This window comes from Phoenix dactylifera, chromosome 13 (assembly GCF_009389715.1).
Source record: "Phoenix dactylifera cultivar Barhee BC4 chromosome 13, palm_55x_up_171113_PBpolish2nd_filt_p, whole genome shotgun sequence".
NCBI lineage: Eukaryota > Viridiplantae > Streptophyta > Magnoliopsida > Arecales > Arecaceae > Phoenix > Phoenix dactylifera.
The window spans coordinates 505241-526196 of record NC_052404.1 but is presented as its reverse complement, the minus strand read 5'-3'; the positions used below and the strand labels follow the sequence as shown (position 1 = coordinate 526196).

At 36.9% G+C, this 20956-nt stretch overlaps 2 protein-coding genes across 3 annotated transcripts in view; one reads left to right on the top strand and one right to left on the bottom strand.

Moving 5' to 3' along the window:
- The window catches only part of LOC103710107 (probable manganese-transporting ATPase PDR2), a 28223-nt gene extending 12390 nt beyond the window's left edge, over nt 1-15833 (top strand). For both annotated transcript variants that reach the window (XM_039132725.1, XM_039132724.1), the window contains exons 11-22: nt 53-235; nt 314-364; nt 441-566; nt 669-748; nt 1770-1878; nt 2470-2598; nt 10939-11004; nt 11142-11213; nt 12403-12554; nt 13300-13411; nt 13495-13611; nt 14389-15833. In XM_039132725.1, the coding sequence (XP_038988653.1) occupies nt 53-235; nt 314-364; nt 441-566; nt 669-748; nt 1770-1878; nt 2470-2598; nt 10939-11004; nt 11142-11213; nt 12403-12554; nt 13300-13411; nt 13495-13611; nt 14389-15459 (2268 nt within the window). In that variant the 3' untranslated portion in view covers nt 15460-15833. The remainder of the gene's footprint in view (nt 1-52; nt 236-313; nt 365-440; nt 567-668; nt 749-1769; nt 1879-2469; nt 2599-10938; nt 11005-11141; nt 11214-12402; nt 12555-13299; nt 13412-13494; nt 13612-14388) is intronic.
- Nucleotides 15834-18115: 2282 nt separating this feature from the next.
- On the bottom strand, nt 18116-19828 carry LOC103710106 (glucan endo-1,3-beta-D-glucosidase-like). The gene is made up of 4 exons (XM_008795722.2): nt 19607-19828; nt 18884-18912; nt 18523-18757; nt 18116-18397 (listed from the first exon to the last, which is right to left on the bottom strand). The coding sequence occupies exons 1-4, from the start codon at nt 19680-19682 to the stop codon at nt 18366-18368; spliced, it is 372 nt and encodes a 123-aa protein (XP_008793944.2). The 5' UTR covers nt 19683-19828; the 3' UTR covers nt 18116-18365.
- Nucleotides 19829-20956: the final 1128 nt, after the last annotated feature.

Here is a 20956-nt window from a genome sequence, read left to right as displayed (position 1 = left end):
ATTATGATACTTCATTAGCATTACCTCTAGCAAATGGATTTTCTGCTGTTAGGGATTAGAGGATCCAACAAGGAGCAAATACAAACTTTTCTTGAGTTGTTCATTAATTATCACTTCTGTGATACCCCCTGAACTACCAATGGAGCTATCAATAGCTGTCAACACATCTTTAATTGCATTAGCACGCCGTGGAATTTTCTGCACAGAGCCATTCAGAATACCCTTTGCTGGGAAGGTGAAGATTTTAGTGATCTCTTGCAGGTATTATAAGTTTTTAGTTATCAATACTTTTAACCAACTTAGCTGGTTGCAGGTTGACATATGTTGCTTTGACAAGACAGGAACTCTTACATCTGATGACATGGTATGCCTGTTAACTTGTGAGCTAATTTATTTCTTGTAATTATTCTTAACCTGGAGATATCTGGCTTGCTTTTCAGGAGTTTCAAGGTGTTGCTGGTTTGGCTGACAATACAAATTTAGAGTCAGACACGACTAAATTGCCTGCAAGCACAGTTGAAGTTCTGGCAGCCTGCCATGCCTTGGTATTTGTAGACAATAAACTGGTATGATATTGTTAGAAGCCGAAGTCTTTGTGATAATAGATGATGCTATAAACTAGCCAATCATCAATGCAGAACATTATAGAATTTATCGTTGGAATTTAGGTTGGCGATCCCCTTGAAAGGGCAGCACTTAAAGGAATAGACTGGATATACACATCTGATGAGAAGGCAATGCCCAAAAGGTAAGTTGCATCATTTTGTACAGATAGCTTTTTATATATAAGAACCAGAAAAACTTGTAACTAATTATTCTTGACAGGACAAACAATTTTGGTTGCTATAAGCTTTATCAACCCTTTCTTGGTTTTCATTGCAATGGCTAAATCCTTTGTTAGAATCATCAGTTTTCGGACTGGAGCTGATATTAAGCCACAACCATGTCTATTCTATCCCAAATTGGTTCAATCGGACACTCATGTGGTCCAACTAGATAATCATTTGGGTTTTTTAACTCTAGAAATACTTCAAATATTCTCACGTTACAAGTTGATCTATGTGGGTCGGTGGTAGGAAATTACATCTTAATGCAATAGGTTCAAATAATAAAAAATACATTTTTTCCAGTATAACTAATTATATATTTGTATTAACTGGTGTTTTATCCAGACTAGAAGGTTTGAGCAGTTATTTTAGCCTGATGGTCATACTATTTTAGCTTGCTTGTGACTGTTCTAACTTGTCAGAATAACTATAATATTCTTTGGTTGTGGTTATATCCGTAGTTGCAGGAACCTGCTACTTAGGGTAGTGTTTCTGCTTCGGAAACTCCCCTGAAACTCAAACAGGCACCCACTTCTTAAATGCTTCCTTACTTCAAGAACTTTTAAATATCCTCTTCCCTGCACTTGCACCTTCTCCTGACTCTGGCATAATATTTCCTACTTTCTATAAAGTAAATTTGTTGTCCTCAGAAGTAGATTCATGTATAGTCATGGTGGTGTATGTGTAGAATATTATGAGAGATGGTTTAGGCTATCATATCATCAGTTATGTTACTTTATTGAAATGATATTCTACTAGGAGGTTTTGCGTTTTATTGAAACCTGCCATTTCAGCTGATTTGAATATCAACCTTTGAGATTTATTCATCTCTGTAGAAGTGAAAGATGATGTCTTCATCATCTTGTTTGAGCATCTATGATTTGTGTTATGCTTATAATCTTGTTCTTCTGTTTTTGATTTTGTGATTTCACTTGAATTCAGGTCAGGCGGTCATGCCGTGCAGATTGTAAAGAGACACCATTTTGCATCTCACTTAAAAAGAATGGCTGTTGTCGTTCGTGTTCAGGAACAATTTCTTGCATATGTGAAGGTTGGTGGTGCCAAAACATACTCCTTTTCTTTTTCTTCTTTGGCATCAGTTTGCTTATGTTGCTAGAGTTTGTACCATAGTAGAAAGTTAGCAGTTATGTCTCAACTAGAAGTTGTTATGTTTCCAGTAATTTTTCATGCTGATTGCCTCAAGCACAATTATCTGCACTTTTGTCTTAGTAATGTTGTTTCTCCTGATTATTGCTATTTGATAGCCAAAGCCACTCATGCATTTGTCAGTACTCATTAGAATAATTTAGTAAAACGTCTATAATAATCCTAATACTTTGGTTTTGCTAAACATTGCCTGAATGTTTTTCTTGCATGGTAATGGCAGTATTCAATTCTGGGATTTCTTTTGGCTGATTATTCAGTTACATAAATTGACAGTGCTTCTGAAATTAACTTTTATCAAGTCCTTGTTTTCTTGCTTCTTCCTAATTTGTCACTCCTCTGTATGTGATGTATTGCTTCATTCAGGGAAGGAATCATTTTTTGGTTAAAAAAGTGTGTAGTGATGATTTAGGTACAGTTTGTCTGTGGTTGATTTCTCATTATACTCGATATAACATGGCTTGTTTTATAATGGCAGGGGGCACCTGAAACTATTCAGGACAGGTTGATTGAAATGCCTCCAACATATGTGGAGACATACAAGAAATATACAAGGCAAGGATCTCGGGTGCTGGCACTTGCATACAAACCCCTTCCGGAGATGGCTGTAAGATAGCTTGTGGCTTTGTTAATTTAGATTCCTGTAGACATGTAAACTAGATTTTCTTCTAACTCTGAAGTTATTGAATGTTGAACTGTGTATAATGCTTGTTTAGAAAGGTTCTATGCATCTGAATGAGATTGGTGCACCACGATTTGTTACATTGGTTATTTCTCCTCTTCTTCCCTTTTAGAGGTCGGCAGGTGCCATTTCTGATTCCCTTTCTTTTTTGATAAGTTGTGTTAAGGGGAGTTTTCTCGAAACAAGGAATTTAAAGCACAAGTTGACCAAAGACTGCAATTACATAGGGCAATAAACTAAATATAGTTTCATTGGAGAACTGTCCTACAATACAAGCTTTCCCTGCATGTCACAAGAGATTGGGACTCCGCAAAATGTGAAAGCGAGAGATGTCTTACTTGAAAAATTAAACATAAATTGACCAAAGCCTGCAATTAGATAGGGGGATAAACTCAACAGAATTCATCAGAGAACTTTCCTATCATACAAGCTTTTGTTGCATGTCACAAGAGATTGGGACTATATAAAATAGGAGTTCAAGAGATGTCTTACATATAAAAACGAAAGACTAGTCTTCTTAAAATCTTTGCCATTGGTTGAAATAAGGAAATGGCTGCAAATCTTGTAACTAATAATCATCCTTGATGGTTGTTTATTTGCAAGTCAAACCAATCAGTAGAGTTCATTCTTCCTTGTGGACTTGATAGATTTTAATTCTATGTGCATGATATTATGCTACAGCAAACCACTTTTGGTATCCTCGAAAGGATATGCATTTCCAATAGAGCTAAAATTGGAATTAAATTTTCATTTTGTTTCCAGAGGCTTGGAATGCGTTTGGACCTTAAAGTCTTGATGACGGATAGATATGTATATGTTAGTTGTACAATAAACTGAAGATACGTTTTTTAGGCATTAAACAATAGGGTCCATCATGCCCCATATTCGGAACATGAGATGGCCATGCTACCATGGGATGTCGCCCACAATAACATGAATTTTATAAAACAAAATCTGTATAAAAAAAATTTATACAGTAATAAAAGTGGTCAAACGTCCTTTTCATTTATTAAATAGAGTGGTGCGGGTACAGAGCGTCTAAATGCAGCATTTAAATATTCAACGCAACATAACCCATAATTTCATAGTCATAAACTAGATTTATTAGTATCCTGCTATTATGCTTTGAAGCTTATTATCTCGACCTCCACTTAGCTTATCCCTCTTAGCTCCTAGCAGCTTTATTTGTCTAAAAAAAAGAATGGAGAGAAGAGTGAGCTTCACATCTCAGTAAGCAACCAAACACTATCTTACCAGCTCAAGTATAAGTTTTACATGATTTAATTCATTATTTAGAAAATAACTTTTGCTGCAAAATAAGACATTTCATAAACATAATAACAGAATAAGCCATGACATGAAAATCTGATCATGTATGCATAAGTCATGCAGATTCATAAATACAGTTCCAAGTATATAACTTAAATATAGTCATAATTTAGTAAACCATTTGGCCATATAATTAGAGCATTTCATAATAACCGCATAATAAATCATGTCATCAAACCTATCATACTATTGCATATGCACAAATCATGCAAATTTCATAAATAGCTATTGTCATAGTACAAAAATAATACTCTCAGACTAAATGCTGAAATCACCTTATACTCGTAATAGGATCGTAATCGACTGGATATCATAGTTTGGCAACTATTATACTTGCTGACAGGACTGTATACTAACTATTATACTCGCTGGCAAGGTCATATGCCAACTATTATACCTGCTGGCAAGGCCATATGCCAACTGTTATACCTATTGGCGAGGGCCGTATGTTAACTATTATACCCGCTGGTTGGGTTGTACATAGCTATCTGAGAGCTTGTAATCTTGTTTCTTAAATCGTATCTTCTTAAGTCATATTTGTATTTTCTTAGATTGTACATGAATAAGATACTAAATGGCTTTATAGAGTCGTAATCCATAAATAGTCTTTAAAAACCATCTTGAAAATTATTTACAATAAATCAACTATTTTTATAAAAGTTCATAATTTATAATTAGGCTATATATATCACCTTTGGAGTAAAATACGCTTTTCATAATTTAGAAATCAATCATGTATAAGCATCCATGAGATAATGCTATAAAAATATGAATCATTTCGCAATCATATCCTTGATACTAAATTTTTAAGGAAATGTAGAACCAATTATGTCAGTATACTTTATATTTTCATTCTTCATATAGATTGAAATTGATTAGTAATCAAAAATTAGTAATGTCCTTGTCGGGGTCACTTGTCTCTGTTGCCCAAAAATTACAGGGTTCAATTGTACAAATCAGCTACACCTTGCTTCGGTGAGGTGTTGCGACCACAAATCCAGCGGAGATGGGGCACAGTGAGCTCGAAGTGGAGAGGAAGAGGCAGGGAGAAAGATAGAGGGGGAAGAAGAGAAGAGAGGGAGAGGAAGGGATTTGTGGTGGTCATGGAAGCTGGGGAAGGAAAGAAATAGAGAGAGAAGATCAAAGATTTTGCGATCTCCTCTTGCCTATCTTCCAAAAATGCCGAGGAGAATCGATGCTAGTGGAGGGAATCCACCGGAAAAGTGGGCGGGGCTTCGGTGAAGTCGGGTGGTCCTGCCCTTCTTCGCAGGAAGGATCTCGGCTAGCTGGGCCAATTCCTGCCCATCAACCTGAGTCGACTTGGCGTGACCAAGTCGAGTCGACCGGGTTAAAACAGGGTATCGCAGGGTCCAGTCCAAAGAATATTTGAACTATTTCAAACTAGTGTTGAAACACATGTTTTGCACATGGAAAGGATGGATGGCTAAGATCCCATCCATGGCATGCTGTACCGATTCATACCAGTGCATACCAGGCATGGTCTACCGTACCGATCGGTATGGGTCGGTACGGGCCGGTACGTACCGGTACCGGACGGAACCGGCACCGGCCCGTACCGATCTCAAATTTTTTTTGGCTTTTGGCTCGAACCAGCCGAACCGGTACGGTACCGGTTTGTTTCGGTATAGTATCGGTACCGTACCGGTACGGTCGGTACAGCGGACCTTGATTACCAGGTGTATCATACTGGAAACAAACTGGTATGTTGTATGGGGGGCATACTGAATTTCAGCATATTAAATCGACCTCTTATCATGCGTATCGACGATGTACCAAGATGGTACCCATACGGGTCGGCTACCGAGATTGCGAATCTTGATCCCATCTAATTTGAGTTGTCCATTCAAAAAAATATAAATATTGACAAATACACTATTATTTTTGCTTCATGTTCTTCTCTCTTTTTTTTTCTTAGAGAATTGGACTGAGTGGAGTGTGTATCTTAAAGAGGGGTTTGCTGTATAGGGGACTCATGCATGGGTGGCTTAAGGGCTGTTGCATTGTAATGGTAGATTTTTAGTTCATTCTACCCATAAAATCTTGTTCAGGGGAAAACTTGAATAGTCTCTAACTTAAATATGTCTGAGTAGCATGGAGCCATGGCTAGCTTGATAACAATCAAATGGTATTTTTGTCATATTTGATACATATGTAGCAAACCTTTGATCGAAGAACGGGATTTAGTTTTCATAATAGTTTTAGTTTTCATAACAGTTTTTAGTGAAGCTTCATTGGTGGCACTAGCTTAAGAAAAGTATTATATCCTTTGCTCTCAACATGTTTTTAAAATTTGCTGCTTTTGTTAGGGGCCTGAATACTTGAATTCCACGTTAGGAAAACCATCTTGAACTAAAAAACACAAGAAAAATAGGCAATCCTTAGTGGCTTAGTCTCAGTCACAATACATGCTACTTTCTTCACCGGAATATGAGTCTACAGTAGATGTATCACTGTCTTTCTAAAGCTACATTGTCACCCGAAGCAATCTTAAATACATTTATCAATGTTGATTTGATATCCTATTGCTCATTTCTCTTCTTTTTAGATTCTTCATTGTAGAGTTGAATACAAGGATTCAAATCATGGTCTGCTGTACAGGCCCGTACCGGCCGGTACGTACTGGTCCGGCCTGGAACCGGTACCGGATCAGCATGGAATCCGGTACCGGTAGTTTATCGTTGGAGAACCGGTATGGGACCGGTACGTACCGGTCCGGGCCGCCACCGGTACGCCGACCGGTACCGGTACGGCGGACCTTGATTCAAATCCTAAGGGATGGAGCTTTCTTTGGATTTTCCATGGAATAGGACAGCCCACGTCGCGACACTTGGGATAGTGTGCTTAAGAATGGATCTAATCGCTTGCTGTTTCTTCAAAACTCAGATCCATTTTTTTGCTTTCATATTAAATAAACTAGAAAGGTGAATTTTCTGTAGGAAAAGAATTGGTGATATCAAGAGAAAACAAATAGGAACCATTACTAGGAAGAGAATAAGGAAAACTGAACAAGAAACGAAAGAAATAAATAAAAAAATAAAGTAAAATACAAATTATTATGAAAATAAAAGAATGAAAGGAAAGATAAAAATATGATATCGGACTCTCTGAAACCTATGAATGACACCTAGGGATTGTTCTCATGTCAGATCCATGCCTCACACAGGGATTGAATTGCAATAGTGATTTTTTTGCTAGAAAACTTCTTCTTTATTCAATCATGAAAACATAAAGCCCATCACCACTTGGGACTATATATATAGAAAAACCTTAACTTGAATCTACTTCATAATTCCAAAATTATCCCCACTAAAAAACACTTAGGTTTTAAGGTTACTATAGTGCGGACAATGCATGGATGGTATCACTTCAGTAATCAGCCTTATCAAGCAATCAAATAAAGATTGCAATCTTTCAATCTCAACCCTTCGTTCCAAAGTAATCCACTAAAGTTAAAAACAACCGGAAAATATAGAAAATTTATGGCTAAAATTAAGTCTAATAAAAATCCTGCCCTATGATGCATCATGACATGGTTTTGGATGTTCATCAAGGGTCTTGTCACATAATCATTAATGTTGATGCTAGCATACCTTTTATTTTCCACTAGAGGTGTAAAGATGCTGAAAGGAAAGATAACAGATGATACCGGGCTCTCTGAAACCTAGGAATCACACCTAGGGATTGTTCTCAGGCTATATCAATGCCTCACACAGGGATTAAATTGGAACAGTGATTTTTCACCCCAAGAAAACTTCATCTTTATTTAGTCATGAAAACATAAAACCTGTACACCACTTGTGACTATATGTGTGTTTGTGTGTGTGTATGTATGTAAAGAAAAACCTTAACTCAACTCTACTTGATAATTCCAAAATTATCCCCCTAAAATACACTTTGTTTTTCCAGGTACTATAGTGTGAACAATGCTTTGAACAGTTTGCTACAGTAGTTAGTCTTATCAAGTTATCAAACATAGATTGCAATCTTTTAATCTCAGCTCTTCATTCCTATGATGTATAATGGCACGGTTTTAGATCTACATCAAGGGGCTTGTCATGTAAGCATTAATGTTGATGATGGTATATCTTTTATTTTTCCACTAGAGGTGTAAAGATGGTTAGCTTGAGCTTAAGTTGAGTTAGAAAGAGTGGGTCAAGGTTGACTCGTTTTCTCGTGCTCCACTCACATTGGCTTGACATTGTTAAGTGTGGATGTTTTCCTAGTGATTACAGAGGAAAACCCAAGCCTAATATGCTTACAGAGGCAACCCAATCCCTCCATCTCCTATCTCTTATCTTTCAAGTCTCAAACCAGACCTTAGATCTGAATCTCCAGATGATGTTGAGATTAATGGAGTTAGCAGGAAGAGACTTATGATGTTTTGATTGCTGCCCTTGGTGCCTAGATTGATGCGATGGAGAGGCAGAAGTCCAAAGGCTAAGAGAGAGATGACCAAGAGGGATGAGATGCCTTATTTCATGAAATGACGAGGATGAGGTAGGACGGGGGCAATGGAGTTGGATGTCTAAGGCAGAGGAGGGATGCAAATAGAGGAGAGAAAGATGGTGGCAGCTGCAGCTTTGGGATACCAAAAGTGCTATAGCACCTTTCAGTTTGCTCCCATCAAAATGAGGCATTAGATTTGAATCTAGTGCCAGATGTTTATAAGCAAATAACACTTTTGAGCTATTAGGTCTATGAATCTAATTGTTCCAATGTTTATATGCAAATAAAAATTGGAGCAATTGGATTCAGATCTAATATATGTGGTAGTTACTTGGATAGATTCATTAATTACTAATTATAAATATCAAACTATTTTTTTATCTATAGGTAATCAAAAAATAAGTGTACTTGTTTATGTATTTACATTTTGATATATTGAGAGAAATATGATTAGGCCCAGCTTATGTTCAGTTCATTTATTTCCAAGTTTAAAATCTTGTCGATTGTCTGCTGATCGGACAAACCAATAATGAATTAAATGTTGAGCCAAACATGAGCTGCTTATAAACAACTTGTTCTGTTTCACAAGTGGTGCTTCTCTAATAAAGTCTTCTTAATTGCACGTTAACACTTGTACAATCTCCTTCTGATAACCTGTGATAACATATGATAACGTATCATCATTAATCATTATATTTTCCTTCAGTGATCTGTGTTACCTGGACGTTCACACTCGACTCCTAGGATACATATGTCCTAGGATACATATATTTCTGAATTCAATATACTTTTGACATTTGGATGCATCAAATTTTTGTGATTTAAGCTTTAAGACTGGTGGAGAGGTTGACTCTTTCAATTGAGTTCAACCCACTATAATAATGTTAAAACAGAGTTTCCCTTTCCCTTTTTAGAGATTGGTAGAGAACTTAGCTACTAAGTTAACTTTGCCAAGTAGCATCTTTTGTAAATTTTTGGGCTAATTGGTAAGTTTGAATGAGAAAGATGTCTATTGGAAGATAGGAGCAAATAATATCTTTGAACATTTTCCTCTATATAATATATATGTATTTTGGTTAAAAATATTTTTCAATGTATCCCTGTATAACCTTTTTTCCTCTTACCTTGTCAGATTCTTGAGGATAATGTCTGAATCTAATTCTTGTGCCCGAGTCCATGCAATACCATAAAAAGTACCATAAAAGATGATGATAGACAATTAGCTACACATGAAGAGTCTGCAACACTAGATGACATCGACTCTTTCCTTGCTTCAGACTAAAGAAGACCGAAGCCCCCACTTAATCACCAACCACAACCTCTATCAACTAGACACCTAAAGTTAAACACTAAACGTTTACATCTAAAACTGCTAACAGCTGAAAACACATCAGACAAGATCAATTAATTAATCTTTTCCTTCGTGTGCTCTATATTTAATCATTCATTCTAATTGCATGAGAGGGAGCCGCATATATCAAATCGTTGCCAGCCAGTACTGTTGCACTTGGGTACAAACTAGCCGGTGATTGTAATATCTTGCAAAAGGTGAATATTCTTTGTAACATGGAGTATGTTTTGATATGGAGTTAGAGTGGTGTTTTTCTTTTTAATTATTAGTAGTGCAATAGGTTGGAATTATATGGAAGACATTTTGGACCTCTTAAGAGGTGTCAGCCATGTTGCAAGAAGTGTATACATACATACATACATACTTACTTACTTACCTACATATATATACATACATATGTGTGTGTGTGTGTGTGTGTGTGTGTGTGTGTGTGTGTGCATATATGTTGTATATACCATGAATCCACTTGAAGCTGTAGTGTCAATTTTGTAGTCTGTTGTTCTTCACTAAATAATATATGATCCTCTTTGGAGGTATGAAGTTTAGTAGCTTACAGATTGGAGTGCTTTCTTGTAGCAAGTCTTAATGAAAGGGAATACGACGAAATTTTAAGCTATTTTTAGATGAAATTATTGAAACTCTGTCCCATCTTTCTTGTTGCCCAAAGTTCAGCTTTAACCAAGGAGGAACTTTTTGAATTATGACAATGTTGGGATGATCTGATATATTTGATTCTCCCATGCTTTTATTCCTCACCAAGTTATGGGCCGGCTTTCACACTGCACAGCTGTATATTCAGTATCCATCCTTGGTGTTATACTGGGGAGAAGACATTGATCTCGAGATAACCAATGAATGCTATGATGATATATGCCATTTGGAAATATTTGGAAATTTGGGAAGCAAAATATGGAGCTATACTCATGGCAGCATTAGGCTTATTAGCTATAGTCTTATTTTTCATGTTTGGCCCCTTGTTCCATAAATATATGGGAGAATGCATCAATAGATTGAGAGTGAAATCTCTATCCATGTAAAATGTTTTTAAGATTTTTTGCTTTATTATCATTTATAGATCTCGATATATCGTTTTGACTTGAGGTTTATTTGTACTACAGGTAAGTGAAGCTAGAAGCTTGGATAGAGATCTGGTGGAGAGTGGTTTGACTTTTGCTGGTTTTGCGGTAATTGAACCCAATTAAGCTTTTGATTTGTATCTTATTTTTCTTGTGATATTTTATCATCATTCAATTGTTCTTCCAGTGATGATTGAAATAAAACCTGCTTGAGGTTTTGGTTGACGCTTATTTTGCTTTTATAGGTTTTCAATTGTCCTATCAGACCTGACTCTGGTTCTGTCTTATGTGAATTGAAAGGATCATCACATGACTTGGTAAGTTCTTTGGGTCTATCTATGCATTGGCTATAATAATAAAATTAAGGTCGGCGAACCGGTATCGGATACCATACCGGTTCTCCGGCAGCACGAGTCTGTACCGATCGTGCTGGGCCTGTACTGACGGAGGAGACGAAACGCAGACCATGGGAGAGAGGAAAAGAGAGAGAGAGAGAAGGGGGAGGGAGGCCGGCGGAGGGTGGCGGACGCCGGCGGAGGCCGCGGCCGGTTCTCCTATTTCGAATGAAACATGGTTCCGACCGTGGCCTTGCCTCCCGCGGCCTCCATCGGCCCTTCACCGGCGTCCGCCACCCTCCGTCGGCCTTTTGCCCGCGCTCCCTCTTTCTTTCCTTCTCCTAATCCGGCTGCGGTAACAGATTTTACTTCTATTGTCGGAACCATACCAGTGAGCCGCCGGTACGGCTCGAAATGGCTGGAACCATCCGGTTTGGGATGGTTCCGCTGACCTTAGATAAAATATCTTTCTTTCAAAATCTTATTCTTTTAATATATTTTTGATAATTGATTCATGTAAAAGACAAAAATATATAGTTGGGGGAAAGCTTGATGGTTATGGTTATTCAATTTAAACATAATTATGGCTTTCTAACAATAGGTTTTTGTAGCTTATGCCATTAAAACAGATAACATACACTTAAGGTATGGATACTATCTACAATTGGTAATTTGTTGATGGAGTTAATAAGTGTCCTAAATGAAGTTGGACAAAATGGAGTTATAGATATTGTTTTTAGTTCCTTTACTTTCATATCTGGATCTACATGTTAGACATTAGAATTCTTTATTTGGTTGAACATATGATCAAAACTTAACATCAAGTAATCTTTAAAGATTGACATTTTTTTACATTGCAAAGCAATTTTAGTAAAGGTTTGACTCAACTGAGATTCAATGCTATAGCTTTGTGGTTAAAGAATTGCTTATTTTTATTTTTCCTTTTTCCTTCCACTAGCTTTGTGTTTCTGTTCTTTATATTTTCGTTTTAATGAGTTTTGTGAGTCATTTGAACAAATACATGTTTCTCATTAGCGGGCCATTGCAGATATAAGATGACATTTCCCTTTTTGGTAACCGATTTTATAGAAATCGAGAATATTAAGAACTTTCTGAAGTACTTGTTTTAACTATCCATCATGCCATGTCCTAACAGATGTCATCGTGTTAGGTAATGATTACTGGTGACCAGGCTTTAACAGCTTGCCATGTTGCCAGCCAAGTTCATATCATATCAAAGCCTGCATTGATTTTGGCCCGCAAGGAAACTGGTGAAGGTTTTGAATGGGTTTCACCTGATGAAACTGATATAACTCCCTACAGGTAAAAGTTCTACTCTTGTTAGTAAATAGGTATTCAGTGCAAGCTGCTTATATTCAATATTACCTCAACCCTTGGCATGAATGCCTGATGTCTGGTATCCTCAAGTGCAGACATGGTAGCCTTGAAAATTCTAGGCACTGGGACACGCGTACTTGTGCAGACATATAAGCCATAGTTTTGATGCTTGCCCATAAAAGATAAACTGAAGAGGGGAAGAAGAGAGAGATACAAGCTATCTAACAAACAAAATGGTAGTGAGTAATTTAAGTAAAATTTTAGGTTCATCTAAGATTACTTAATATATGTTAAAATACTTGAATTGATAGTTAACCAAGATAATTCTATACCCAAAAACATAATGACGCAAAGTGTGCAGCACTTGAAACTGTGTCTTCTACATGGCACTTCAAAAGTGTCAAGTGGCAGCCGTTTTTGCTGACTTCAGCAGGAACTTCAAAATGAAAGAGTTCAACCACATTGTGCTGTGTCCTAAAGTGTCGACACTTCTAGAATCCTTAAAAATGTGGTGTTTCACGTACGATAGCTTATATTTTTCAAGTATCCAATAGTTGATTTTGTGCGTGTTGTTTTATGTGTCTTCTTCTCATCTGCTTGAGTATCTTGTTTCTGTTCTTTATTTAGTTTAATCACTACCAGTTTTTCTGGAGCCAAAGCTATGACCTTTCCAAGATATGACATCGGTTATCTTTAAATTATAATACTTAGAAGTTAATTGTGTCTACAGTGAGAACGAGGTGGAAGAATTGTCAGATTCCCATGATCTTTGCATAGGTGGAGACTGCTTTGAGATGCTACAGCGGACCGAGGCTGTTCTCAAAGTCATCCCTTACATTAAGGTTAGTAGGATTTTTATATTAATATGGTAATTGCCATGCAAACTTATCAAAGTATAGATTTTTATGACTCTGAGTGCTTTCAGGTTTTTGCACGAGTTGCTCCTGAACAGAAAGAACTTATCTTGACTACTTTCAAAACAGTTGGTAGGATGACATTGATGTGTGGAGATGGAACAAATGATGTTGGGGCACTGAAGCAGGTAAAATCTCTTGTTTCCCACTACCTTAAACATAAGTTTCAAACTTAAAATCATTGTCTGGCTCAAACTTTGGAATGACAAATTCTTATTCATATCTGTGATCATAAATTTGTATACATAAAATTACATAGGAGTTATGGGGAAGATGAATATGATCCTTAATCTTTTTTATCATTCAGTAATCATAAACTGAACAATAAATTTTTGTGGTGGCCGGGCCTTGTGAGACTGTCCATAACGGACTTAGGTTAGAAATCATATTGCTTTGTTTCCTTTTTCAGGTCTTATATATACTCGGTTTTGTTGCTATAATTTAGTTAGGCAATTTATTCTTTTTGCCAGGGGCGCTTGGGATGCTTTTAGGATTAGAACCTCAACAAATAGATTTTCTTTTATTTGGATATGGCCACATTTTTATGTCCTTGGTTCCTGGATTGCTATTAGTGAGTCTTTTAATGCTGGCTTTACCATTTAATCTTCTGCCTTTTCTTTTTGTCACATTATGGAGCTTGATTGATGGAATAATTTTTATATCCATGGTTTTCTTACTAAAGCTACAATTGCTGTCGTGGCCTGCGAGTGATATCTCTCAAGAACCTATCGGGGCCAAGCTTTCTGCTTTAAGTTGTGCTCTTCTTTGGTCGTGTTGCTCAGGATTTGCTTTGCATTTCGTGTTGTACTAACGGGTTATGAAAATATCACCACTGTGAATTAGCATATAAGTTAGTTCTCATTTTTGTCTGACCTAAACCAATTTTTTTTTTTTCAAATGTTTAGGCTCATGTAGGCATTGCTCTATTGAATGCTGTACCACCATCTCAAACAGGAGATTCATCCTCACAGACATCCAAACTTGAAAGTAAATCAGGAAAATTGAAGAAGCCCAAGCCCATGACTGAATCATCACATTCTGCTGCGCCCCCTAACAGCTCTGTAGGGACGCCAAACAACCGCCACCTCTCTGCAGCTGACAAACAGCGTCAGAAGCTGAAAAAGATGTTAGATGAGATGAATGAAGAGGGTGACGGTCGTGCAGCACCAATTGTTAAGCTTGGTGATGCCTCTATGGCATCGCCTTTCACAGCGAAGCATGCCTCAGTTGCCCCCACCCTTGATATCATTCGTCAAGGTCGGAGTACCCTTGTGACAACACTCCAGATGTTCAAGATTCTTGGCCTGAACTGCCTTGCAACAGCTTATGTCTTGAGCGTCATGTACCTGGATGGTGTCAAGCTAGGAGATATCCAGGCTACCATCAGTGGGGTCTTTACCGCTGCTTTCTTCCTTTTCATCTCCCATGCTCGCCCTCTGCAGACACTTTCTGCTGCTAGGCCCCATCCCAACATCTTTTGTGCTTATGTCCTCCTCTCCCTGCTTGGCCAATTTGCTATACACCTCTTCTTTCTAATTTCAGCTGTTAATGAAGCCTCGAAGCACATGCCGGAGGAATGCATCGAACCAGATTCTGACTTCCACCCAAACCTTGTGAACACTGTGTCTTATATGGTGAACATGATGATCCAGGTTGCCACCTTTGCTGTGAACTACATGGGCCACCCATTTAACCAGAGTATATCAGAAAACAAGCCTTTCCGGTATGCATTATTTGCTGCAGTAGGTTTCTTCACAGTGATCACTTCGGATTTGTTTAGGGATCTGAATGACTGGCTGAAACTTGAGCCGCTGCCAGATGGCATGAGGGATAAGCTGATGCTATGGGCTGCCCTCATGTTTCTGGGCTGTTATGGGTGGGAGAGGCTGTTGAGGTGGGCGTTCCCAGGCAAAATGCCAGCATGGAAGAGGAGACAAAAGCAGGCAACAGCTGCCCTTGAGAAGAAGCGTTTGTAATGATTTAATTTAGTAAAAGAGGTGATCTTGATGATGACAGCAGCATGTTCAGTCTATCAACTGTCATCAGAAGGTGCAGATCCTGCTACAACATATGCTTTCTCCCACTTTCTGGTTAGTATGACAATTTTGTTATTAATGATGAAAGGGTGTGTATTAGTGCTAGATTCAGACATGCCTGAGATCACAGGGTTTTTGTCATTTCTCCATTTTACCAAGGAACTTTTGTTCCATTTATTCCAACGTGGCGATAGCTAAGTGGGGTCACATCGTCAATTAGAGGAGACTGTATATGCAACCTTGATATTGCTGATATTAACATTCCTCATATTGAATGTGGAAAACAAAGTAAAATGTTTTATTGATCTTGGTAACACTGTTGGATGTGCTATGGAGCTTGGTAAGTTGCTGATTGCTATCAGGGCCTGTGCATGATTTTGCTATTTTAAGTTTTGTAGGGGTTTTCATATAGCCTTCAGTGCCCAGCCAAGCTATATAGCAAGTGGGATGTGTGTTCTCCATATTATACGAGAATATCTGAGGATTTTGTCATTGAAGACTGTTATATACCAAGCAGTTTTCTTATCAGCTGGTCTTATAAAACGGTGGTTTACTAGGGCTGAAACTGAATTGGATATGGATCGGTATATTCATATCTATATTTAACGAATGAAGAAAACTTGGATGTAAAAATTCATATGCATATTTGTTTTAAAAAAATATAGTTACAAATCTGATACGAAAAATATGGATATAAAAATGGATATAAGTAGATAATTAAATTTTATGATCATAAATTAAAAATATTACTAAATAGATAGTATATTTTTTTAATAGTATATTAATGTGATTATATATTTTTATTAAAAATTTATGAGTGCTATATAAAAGTACATAGGGTTACAAATATAATTGGATATTCGGATACGAATTGAGTAGTTTATCCATATCCTTTTTTTTTTTACGGATATAGGTACAAATATGGATATTAATTAGATGTTCATATTTCTATTTATATACCAATTTGGATATGAAATGGATTCAGATGAATATTATATTGTCTATTTTCACCTCTATGGTTTACCACGGTAGTCTAGTAAATCCAAGTTGAGGGATTTCTTAATTTTTTCTGCAGACATGGATTGCTATGTAACCTTGTTTTGAGCAGGTGGGCAGCAACAAAATACTCGCAGGATTTTGAGTAGAAAAATGGGGTATCTATTGCTAACAAACTCCGTTTGTTTTTTAATGTTGCAGGGAGAAAATTGATGTGTTGCACGTTATGTAATGAATCATTGTAGTCTCTCAATTATGAGATCGCTACTGCTCCCCCCACGCTCCAATAATTGTAGGATTCGGAGAGTCTATTGGGAGACAAAACATTGCAACATTCCGAGATCCTCACTGGCTGTCCATGGTTGCGGACAAACAGGTTTCTTGTGAGAGTTTTCTAGGAAAGCTAGAACGCCGATTAAATGTTTTGAGGAAGCATAAGAACTTTTTTTTTTTTTTTTTAATCGGCAGCTTCCACATCACGTGTGTAGGACTTGCTCAAAAAGTTAGAAAGTAAAATAAATTGGAAGGAAGATGAAACATAAGCCTGGTCCACCCAGGAGCATGAGAACTTAAGAATGGAAAAGTCAGAACTGGGTCTCCTAGTGGATGAAGAATTTACTTATCTTATCAAAATCACCTTATTGTACGATCATATCTCATATTTATTTATTTATTTTTTTCATACAGAGGATTAAAGATAGGAAATATTAAAGAAAGAGAGATTCTCCATTTATGCTTGGTTATCATTAAATCATCTCATAAAAACTAAAGAAAAAAATAATAAAAACTTGTTCTTTCTTTTGACTTTCCCATAACTATTCATATTTTTAACGTATTTTCTAATATTCTTGTTTGTTTTGAAATAATGTTTTAAAACCCGTCAGAACTTTGGCATACTTTGTTGGCCTACGTATGCAACCTAGGCTAAACAGACTAGAGATCCTGCTGCACATAAAACAAGAATTTAACTTACATGATTGTTCTTCATATATTTACCATAACTTCAGTGGCAAATGGACATGGCTGCTGTGATGGTGTTGAGAACTTTGGATTAATCACTGGTTAGGGATCTCGGTCTCAATGTATGGACTCTAAAATTTCTGAAGAAAATTAGTATGGATTTTGCCAAGATTTAGTCTTGAGGTATGAACCCACCTTTATTTCCCACTTGCATGTATGTTCCCACTTTTTCCCTTCTTCGACATAATCAAATTGATCTATATACATGATTCAATTCAATTCTAATTTGCTTAGGAAAATAAAAATAATCTCACATATTTATAGAGAGACAAGCAGCATCCATGCATGCGGGATTACGAGATAGTTTAATGTAGGACGTGATCTTCCAACAAATATTTACAGGCTTGGGTAGCACCTCATTATCTAGTACAATCTCCATTGAAGAACATATGTAGACTATTGCTTTGTATCTCAGTTTGATGTTTAGAACGGAAGCGTGTTCTCGAATTTTAGATTTAAACTTCAAAGTTTTGAATGGGAATGCCTTGTTGTCCAAAAGTATCCAATGTGAGAATCATCCATTCCACTGCTCTGAAAAACCAAAATCAAATTTGAAATTACTGCTTGCCTCTTTCCCATGACTAAAAACCACCATTTGTGAAGTAGAAAAATGGGTAGAGATAGCATGAAAGATGAGGGCAGAAATTTTTGATTAATTGCAATACTTGCAACTATCCAAGAGATATCATAATGCAGAAACCACCAAAAATTAAGGCAAGCATTTGGGAATATCCAAGAAATACTATGCTGCAGATAACAACAAGGTTTAGACAGCTAAATCAAAATCCAGCAATTTGCAGCTCAATTTAGTTGAGAATTTGCCGTCTTCGTCAATAATATGCATAATTACAGCTTCCAAAACCTACAAGGGAAACACATTCTGGAATTATTAGCAACTCAAATTGAGGGAAAGAAAAAGATCAAATCTTGAGTTAGGTGAATCAGAGTGGAGAGGTGAACTTGGAGTACATGGAATTGGAAACTTACTTGGGTCTGTTATTGTGACGAGCCCAGAATTCTTGAAGTGGCAGTTCCAGTAATTCCGGCCTCGGGTTTGGTAGTAGAGGTTCATAGCAACTGAAGCATGAGACATGAGGTTGTCCGGGTAAAAACAAAGATAGCCCCTTTGCAGTACCTTGCAATCCACCTGAGAGCAAGCATAGTTTAAGTTTGCAGTCAGAGTAGCTTCATCGGATGAAGGTTTGGCCACGCACCAAGTTCTCTGCAACAACAAAACAAAATCCATTGCACATCAATGTCTTCTTTCATCTTACTAACTGCAAAACTTTTTTAGTGCTTCCTTTAGACACAAAACATTTTGCTAACTTGCAAGGATTTGGAGATTTACCTGTCCCTGTGATGATGCAGCAGCTCCCCCTGTGAGATCCAAAGTACTAAGTTACATTTCTTTTTGCTGATACGAGGTACCAAGTAACATTAACATGAATGAATAACATACTAAGAATTGGAACTAATTCACTATCTAATTTGAACTAGATAACGATCGGGTAAAATAGAAAGTTTCAATATAGCATGAGCTCGTCGTTAAGGTCAGAAACAGAGAGCTCGCAGATGGAACTTTTGGGAAAGAAACGAAATAATTTAAGACATTCCTTGTAAGCGCTATAGATATATTTCAGGACCAAAGAATCATGTCTCAATCGAGAACCTTCTTGCATATCCCAATCTGAATGTGAAAGTGATGAAATTACTACAAAATAAAATATAAAAAATGCAACTTATGAACCCCTTTGAACTGGAAATAAGAAAGCAGTGGAAAAAGTAAAAGAGAGAATCCTAGTATCACTTCGAGTGCTAGCATCTGTATGAATAGAAAATTAAAGAATCACCAGAAGGAAGAATGGAAGACCCTAAACTGGATTAATGCAAGAAAAACTCAAGTAGGAATACCATGAAATACCCTGATATTAGATGATATAGGCGGAAGAAAGAAGTAGGCAGCCACCCAAAATCTTTTTTTTTTTTCTTATCAAACAAATGTGACATATGAATGAGAAAAGAAGGCTATAAGAATTCCAGAAAAAAAAAGACTAGATATTCTAGTTCTTACCTGCGGCAAGGGAAAGCAGTAACAGAACAAAAGGGAGAGCTAAGAAAGAAGTGGATGCCTCTACTTTTCTTGCCATTGCTTTTTTCGGTTGTTAGGAAGTTGGTGGGGAGAACTACAATGTTGTTCTAGTAATCAAGCGAGAGCATAGGGGTTGGGGGTTTTTTGGGGTAACACGCAGGGGTTTAGGCTTGAGTTTGAAGGAGGAGGAACAAGCAAGCCCGTGAAACGGCTCTGGCAACGGCTATATTCCCGAAGTTTTGTCTTGGCGCGGTTTGTCTTCGCGTTGTTGGAGAGAGAGTGCCCGACGGATTCCCTTCAACCTCTCTCTCTCGGTTTTAAGAGATACAGATATCACATATCTTAAGAATCCCAGAAGGTTACTTGCTGGTTCCACCCACCAAATTCCTCAATCTTCCCCAGTCTCTTGAAACCAAGGCAATGGACTTGCTAGTTCTAAGGCCATCTGGGCTTCTCACCGTATCTCCTCCTTCAGGATTTGTTGGGTCATGGAAGAATTCCATCATACTAGAATATATTTTATAAAAAGCCAACATCTACTTATATTAGATTTTAAAAAATAATTTTAGCATATTTGGTTGGCCATGAAAAAATAGTATAGAAAGTATGAGATAACTTATATTTGATTGTGCATATATTTTCTAAAATATTTTTTATTTTTAATAAATTGACTACAAGAGAAAAAAAAAAAGATATAAACCATTAACTAAGGGCATTTTTCGAAAACAAAATTTTATCTTGATTCAATAAAGTTGGTTTCTCATGTCTCACATAAGTTTCTAGTTTTTATAGGTGGTAGGAAACTTATTTTCATAGAAAGATAACTTTTTTTTTTCTTTTCTTTGGAACTTCTAACCAAGTATAAGCCATTTTGTTATTTTTTGATTGACCATATTTTTTTTTCTCTTTCTGCGAACCAAGCGAGTTTTTCTAAAGTTTAAAACTAAATTATTCCAGACCCATTCTTTACAGCGGAAGCCTGATTGGAAAAGGCTGCTGCAATGACCCTATTGCCAAGAATCAAGGTCTTCCTTCCTTCCCCTGGGATTCATAATAGTGATGATTAACAAAAAAATTCTAATATTTTTTATTTTCTGGAGAAAGAAGAATCAAGAGCATGATAATGTCATTAAGGGGCACTAACTGTTATCTTAGCTCTTATATTGCAGCCATAATTAACAGTGAAACAGTAGAAGTCTTAAACAATAGAAGTCCCACATGAGGGGCTCTCTTTTGTATACCAGTATTATATAACTTTAACCACTAAAAAACAACAAAGGAAAAGGTAAAACCTTCCGGGAAAAATTCACTTGTTGTGCTTCATGTTGATTT

Bases quoted from the DNA above. Each gene is read 5' to 3' on its own strand.
- LOC103710106 (XM_008795722.2), bottom strand. From the start codon at position 19,682: ATGGCAAGAAAAGTAGAGGCATCCACTTCTTTCTTAGCTCTCCCTTTT. The intron at 18,913-19,606 runs GTAAGAACTAGA...TGGATCTCACAG, and splicing joins ACTGCTTTCCCTTGCCGCAG to GGGGAGCTGCTGCATCATCA. The intron at 18,758-18,883 runs GTAAATCTCCAA...TTGTTGTTGCAG, and splicing joins CTGCATCATCACAGGGACAG to AGAACTTGGTGCGTGGCCAA.